Source organism: Chlamydotis macqueenii, chromosome 1, assembly GCF_036417535.1.
Source record: "Chlamydotis macqueenii isolate bChlMac1 chromosome 1, bChlMac1.mat, whole genome shotgun sequence".
Classification (NCBI taxonomy): Eukaryota; Metazoa; Chordata; class Aves; order Otidiformes; family Otididae; genus Chlamydotis; species Chlamydotis macqueenii.
Genome location: NC_141556.1, coordinates 116,799,133 through 116,805,708, shown reverse-complemented (window position 1 = coordinate 116,805,708; position 6,576 = coordinate 116,799,133). Strand labels below are relative to the sequence as shown.

The 6,576-nt window shown below is 44.6% G+C and overlaps 1 protein-coding gene across 1 annotated transcript; it reads right to left on the bottom strand.

Annotated features, from left to right (window-relative positions):
• Window positions 1–1,094: 1,094 nt before the first annotated feature.
• KCNE2 (potassium voltage-gated channel subfamily E regulatory subunit 2) lies at window positions 1,095–1,472 on the bottom strand. Its single transcript, XM_010126494.1, has one exon. It carries the CDS (start codon window positions 1,470–1,472, stop codon window positions 1,095–1,097), a length of 378 nt encoding a protein of 125 aa, XP_010124796.1.
• Between the last annotated feature and the right edge of the window lie 5,104 nt (window positions 1,473–6,576).

The window sequence follows — 6,576 nt, the reverse complement described above, 5'->3', positions numbered from 1 at the left end:
GATTAAGCAATTTAAGTCTGGCAGCATGAATAAGAGCTAAAACCAGAGTCTTACAAAATGAAGCACATTTGAATACTAGAAGTGTCACCAGTTCAACTTCTGATTATTCCCTGAGAGCCAGCATTGTGGTACTTCAGCAGCACAGGAGAAGACAAACCATCTTGAAAACCCATTTCCCAGCCAGTAGAAATGAGTACCCAACATAGGAATCCCTTAGGAAGCATGGCAATGGGACAGCCATGATAGCTGGATATAGAAATTCCTCCTCTGAAAGGCCCGAAAGCAGGATCTCAGTGATTTACGCTGAGCTCTGCCTGATAGGATGTAACCAGCACCTCCCATCGTCCAGCTTGCTCCCAGGTAGACAGATTTCTCTGGATAACCAAGGAGCAGCAGAAGAGACAGGTTGGCCAGCTATGGACTTTAGGACAGGTGATGAACCTCTGGAAGCTGGCCTAGACAGCCAGGACATGCTCCTAGATGAGTCTGCTAGTTTAGCAGCTCTCCTGCTATAAAACAGGCCTTGTCAGAAGGCTCTGAGTCAATGTTTGCTGCCAATGAATAATGAAATAAAAATGGGAGCTAGATCATTAAAAAATAGTTTGGAATGAACATGTGTAGGTATAGGTTACCTCCTGTGATTCATACCATAAAACATTGTTTAGTCAATATATATAGATTTTGATATTTTACTGTACATTTTCAAGTTATTTTTAAGATGGGCTTAAGTCGTACAGTGTGGATCTAAATCAGCACTTTTGACCAGTAATTCACAGTTATTCTGAGGTGGGAACATCCAGATCTGCTTCTGGATTTAAAAAAAAAAGCTGAAATATCAAGTCATTCATTCTCTTGGTTTTATTTTCCCAAAGAACAGAATATCAAAGCAAAGCACAGTCATACATTTTTCTCGGGTATTCCTCGAGCGGCTGTGCCAAAGTCCTCATGGTAAACAATAATGTGGATTTCCTCAGCACTCTGTTCCACATTGACCTGTCTGATAATTTAATGAACAGTTTCACAGCTATTTGTAATTCCAGTGAGTTCCCCACGCATGGCTTTATGATTTTTTCATTGCTGGTGTTTCCAAAAAGTCAAGGTGATGCAGGGCTTGTTTTGTCCTTTGCACCCAAGTTTTCGTGGATCACACACTTGAGGTCTTCTCGATTCAGAACCTGGCTTTTATACTTCTCACCCCAGTCCTCAACAATGTATTGATGATAGGGATCATTGGAGTGCTCTCGCCTCTTTGATTTCACAGTACTCACTAAGATGGCCACAATGATGAAGGAGAACATCCCAATCATCACCATCAAATAAAGGATAACATAGTCAAAGTTTTCAGCGTCAACCTTGGCTTGCAGTTTATCTGCTGCTTCCGTCATGTTTTTCCTCCAGCCGTTCATGTAAGTGAGAAAGGTTTCCTTGAAAATATCTTCCACCGCCCAAGTGAAGTTTCGCATTTCAGCCATCCTTGCAAGTTACGGCTACTAAAGACAACATGATACTTATTTTAATCCAATATCTGTACCAAAACAGTTATATTGGTTTCTTTTGTCCGCATTATGACAATTAACTAATAACACCTGCCACCTGCACTTGAAAGTACCAATTTTAGATCAGCTGAGAATCCCCATCTCTGAGTGGTTCAGTATGTTCAGAGACCCAAGGAGGTCTTTCTCCTCTCCTCACTCGGGTCACATTCAGTCCATGGGAAGCCAAATACACCTTGGTGAAGACCAGTGAGGGTGGACCCCCATGATCCGTGTTACAGGGGTGGAGGCACACTGCCTTCCCTACTGAGGCAAAACAGTGAGTGAAGAAGCATTTCGCCCAGGAGAAGACAGAGTACGTGTTAGGTCCCGTAAGGGCCGGCACAGTGCCACTCCAGGATGTCTCAGGGAGAGATGTGACCTTCCCCCTTTCCTGTTTGGTCTCAGGCACTACATCTGGTGTGAAGGCTACCCATGCAAGCGCAAATGGGTCAATAGGAGCATAATGGCCAGCCAGCTGACTCCTAACTGGTAGCCTGACAGACAGAGGAGGGACAAGGAGGCGGAACTCGCATACCTGGAATAGCCTTATTGGTCATTAGGGCCAGCCACCCCAAAGGGGCAGGGACGCTGAGTCTGTGCAAAGCCACTTCCATCCTGCTCCTCTCCCAGCTATCCTAAAGCTTGCCACAGTCAGACCCAGCTGCTGCTCAGAAAACCATGAATCAGGTCTCCATCCCACAGGAGACATCTCCCTCCAGCACACTCCTGCCACAGAGCTCACTCCTACCCAGGGGCAAGGCTGGCCTGGTTTCATACGCACACAGTGTGGATACCCCTGCACCAGGGCCTGTCAGGAGCTGTTGTTTTCAATGGTCTTTCTCCAAGGATGAATTTTGGTGTTGCTAGCAAAGGGGCAAAGGGTGGGAGAGGGACCCTGCTGAGGTTCAGAGACCGTTAACCCTTGAACAGGGTAGCGGCAGGGGGTGGGGAGATGAAGGAGAGATACCTGCTCAGCAACTGATTACTTGTCAGTCCAAATAGTCCCCTGATCCAGTCACTCTGTGCTGATCCATCCGGTCCTGCTTGAACTGAGCTAGGTCTGGGGCAGAAACTGTCACATACCGACTCCAGTGATGGAGCTCTCAAGAAGCTCTGAGAAAAGCCACTGTCCTTTTCTGCTTTTCCTACATAAAGAGGAGGGTGTGATTGAATTGCAGCCTGCTAGCCTGCAAAAAGTGTGGTACGGCATTTCAGTTTGGTGCTCCTGTATAACACCTGCCCTTCAATGCTTCAGGCCAACCAAGCTCTACAACATGTAGCAAAGCTGCCAAAAAAAGTCACTTGAGCTCAGGACAGTCTGCAAGCAACCATGAGCTTACTGCAGTCTATGGTAAGAGGCGGTTAATTTTCATCACTAATAAGAAATTGAGATGTCTTTTGAATTGGAGTTCAGCAATCTACCTTCCTCTGCTTGTCGTACTAGCCTTGCGATATCGACATGTACAGAACAGGCACGCACACACAGAAGGACGCAGGTACACATGCAGGTAGGTCTTTCTGCAATTACACACTCACACACACTCAAACATAGAGGATAAAGGTAATCTAATGAAAGTAAGCAAGCTATAAGCAAATCCAAATGCAAACTGCCTTGAAACTTTTCCATGTGTAAAACCTCTCTGCTTTTTCTTTGATTCAGAACAAAAAGTACTATACTTTTTCAATAGGAAATAAAGAGTTACGAAAAGAAACTTACCTTTCCTGTGCCCTTCTCTAATGAGATTCACGGTAACACTCAGAATTTTAAAACTGCACTGGATAATATGATGATACTCTTGAAAGGAGCAGAGATATCTTAAACTTTAAGTAGCCTCCAGCCTGCACAAGGCTATAAGCAATTGTCTGTTAAATGAGTGCCTTGTACTGCACACTTTATATTTATATTAAATTAAATGCTAAATCTAATCTCACCTGGAAAGTCAAATATTGGCTGACAGCTTACATCAGTCATCCCGTCAGATGCTGAGTACTACTTTTTATGCTTATTACTGCAATTTCATTTATTGTAAAAGAGCACTGCTGTGCCTTCCTAGGGGTAAACATTGATGCAGCTTAATCTTTGTTGACCCAGGCAGAAGAAGAGTAAAGATGAACTCTGAAAAAAACAAAACAAAACAATTCCCTTGGCTGATATGGGCACCAGAGGCTGAGCACTGAGCAGGCAGTGTGAAAGGCCTGCCAGCCTGTCAGGCTACTCAGCACCCAGTTTGCCTTTTCTTTTTTTCTACCAGGATCATACTTGTTAGTGACCAAGCCCTCCGTGAAGCCCTTGCTGTGAGAAGCAGGTCCTCATACACAGCCAGGACCAGCCTCTCTGAGCTTTGCTCTGTGTGCACCTCACTTCTGAGCTGGAGCAGGAAAAGTCAAAAACTTACTTTAAAAAAATAAAAGCAGAATTAATTAATGTTTATTTTATTTCTAGCAAATAGCACGTGCTGACACCTAACTGAAAGGCTCTGAGTCACACCTTAGAAAATAGCAGTGTACTTGGTGAAATGAGACAACTTTGGTTTCAGTCAGCAGCGGTTCCTGGCTATGATGGGGACATCCAAGGGAGGAGGATTAGGGTGGGATTGTGGTGCAAAGTGCTCCACAAGCACATGGACTGGGACAGACTTTCTATAAAAAGTGTTTTCATTTTACAGGTAGTCCTGCCTAAGCAATTTGTAGAGAAAGCAATTTCTCAGTTCGCTCTGCTTTGAGGAAGATAAAGCAAACATGAACTACAACTGAATCAACAGCGCACGTCAGAAAAAGGGAGATAGGCTCCCTTGGTATGGAAAAGTGTTAATCCCTGAGGAAGCCCTGCTAGTGCCGTACTGCTGACATTGTCATGGTTACTGCTATCATTTCTTCTGGATGATTTTCTGTGCATGAACACCTCCCAGCACGGGGGCGAGCTGCTGGCAGCATTTCCTCTCTGATCCCCCGCTTCTCTCTGGCAGTTTCCCATGTGCCCTCTGCTCGACCCCTTGAAGTCGAGGTAGCTGGCAAGCTGCTTTTGTTTGCTTTGATGAAACCTGTAAGCCAGTGAGACCATGGCAAGTCCAGCCTCCTGCACTGCGCAGCCAGGGACGTGCCCTTGTTGGTCCTGGCTGGATAAAGTCACCTGGAGCCACTAGTATGCTGTTAGAGGAGCTCCCAAATGCAGGGTTGTAAGCCTGGCTATCGAATAAGAGAGGAGCCATAACCTTGGAGGTTTCCAAGCAGAGTAGCTTGGGAACTGCTGTTGTGGACTGCCAATAACAAGGTGAAAGGACTTATCCCTCCTTCAACCAACCTCTTCTACCATCTGTTCCTGGGCAGTCCTGTTTGGACGATAGTTGCAGGCACACACTCACAACACATGCACAGGCATACCTACATATAAAAATATGCATATGTTGTCAAGCAGACATGAAATTTAACTGCCAACTCTGTTCTCAGTTAAACCATAAGAGTCCTTGGATAATCCCGTTCTGCTGCGTGTCCCCCGAAGGTCACGTTTGCTCAGGGTTTGCTTAGTCTTTATAGCAATGAGGTGATCAAGAACAGACAGCATGGAACTGATTAAAAAGGAGGAAGGGCAGCCAAATGTCTTAGGCAGGAAAGGTGACTGCCTTAGTATGAGTCTTCCAAATGGAGACTCATATTAAGCAAAATGCTCCTACTTCTGTCAATGGAGAGAGGTAGGAACGGCTGGTTGAGCCTCTTGTCTCTACCCTGAGAATGGCTAGGTCATGGCAATCAGGAAGAGTCCTAATGACTGGGAAAAGTCAAATGTCATGCTTATGCTTGAGAAAGGCAATGAAGACCCAGGGACCTGAAGAATGATCAACCACACCTCAAACCATGTGACAATTAAGGGATAAATCCTCCTGGAAGCCATTATCAGGCATGTAAAGAAGGAAAGGAAACAGCCAGCACAGATTTACCAAGGGCAAACTGTGCCTGATCAAGCTGATTGCTTTCTGTTGAGAGATGATGGAAGGACTGTTTCAGTGATGAAGGCAGAGTGGTAGTGGTGGTTTACCTTCACTTAGCAAGGTGACATCATCCATCATGATGTCCTTGTAGCCAGATTGGAGAGATATGGACCAGATATGTGGACTCCAGAACTAGCTGGACCAGTGTCATGGGCAAGATAGAGTAAATGACAACCCATAGCAGATCTGGATGCGGGGCTTTATGTAAACACTAAGGAGATTAGTGCTTTTGCACCCATCTGGCAGCTCCATTGCAGGAACTGACCATTCATTGATAAGGCAGTGCTGTGCCAACATCTGCTCTTGCCTGCCAGACGTTGTGGAGCAGCTGAGTCCATCCAGTGACAGGGTGTTGTCATCAGCAGGAGGTACGCCACATGTAAACGTGCACACTGTTTAACAACCAGTGTAAACAACGTTACAATTGGATGTATTTTCACATGTAGCAGCCCTGTGGTCTGGAAAGCACCATTCGAGGAAAACATTTTATTTTTAGATGTACAGTAGGCTCAGAACTGAATGATATTTGGTTGTTCATAACCTTCACGACTGACAACCTTTCCATGACTGTGTAGCAATATATTAATTTGTTGACTATTTTACAAATCCTTTGCTAGTCTTACTGGTGAGACGGTGAAGAAGGTGGCAGACATACTGAAGATCCTGTGATTAGACCCAGCTCTCCTAGGAGGCTTTATGTGAGTTCATGAGCAATTCATCTCTCCCAACATTTTGCAACAGCTATTGTAAATGCATAAAGGGATACTCATAAATAAACACAAACATGCATACACATAACATACGTAGATCGGTATCCATGGGACTGGAAAGGGGTGCTCAGTTTTCTTTGTTACCTGTAGAAGATAAGATTAACAAAAGATTGTTATTAATAGTGATCTTTGTTCCCCAAGACATTTCCCTTCATCGGAGCTTTTTTCCAATCCTCCATCAGTTGTTTCCCCATATTCACTACAGTAAACAGACAAACTTTACACTTTATTTTAAATCAGCAGCTGATTCATTTATACACAGCTTTTGCCATCTTCTTTTTCCTT

Bases quoted from the DNA above. Each gene is read 5' to 3' on its own strand.
- KCNE2 (XM_010126494.1), bottom strand. From the start codon at position 1,472: ATGGCTGAAATGCGAAACTTCACTTGGGCGGTGGAAGATATTTTCAAG.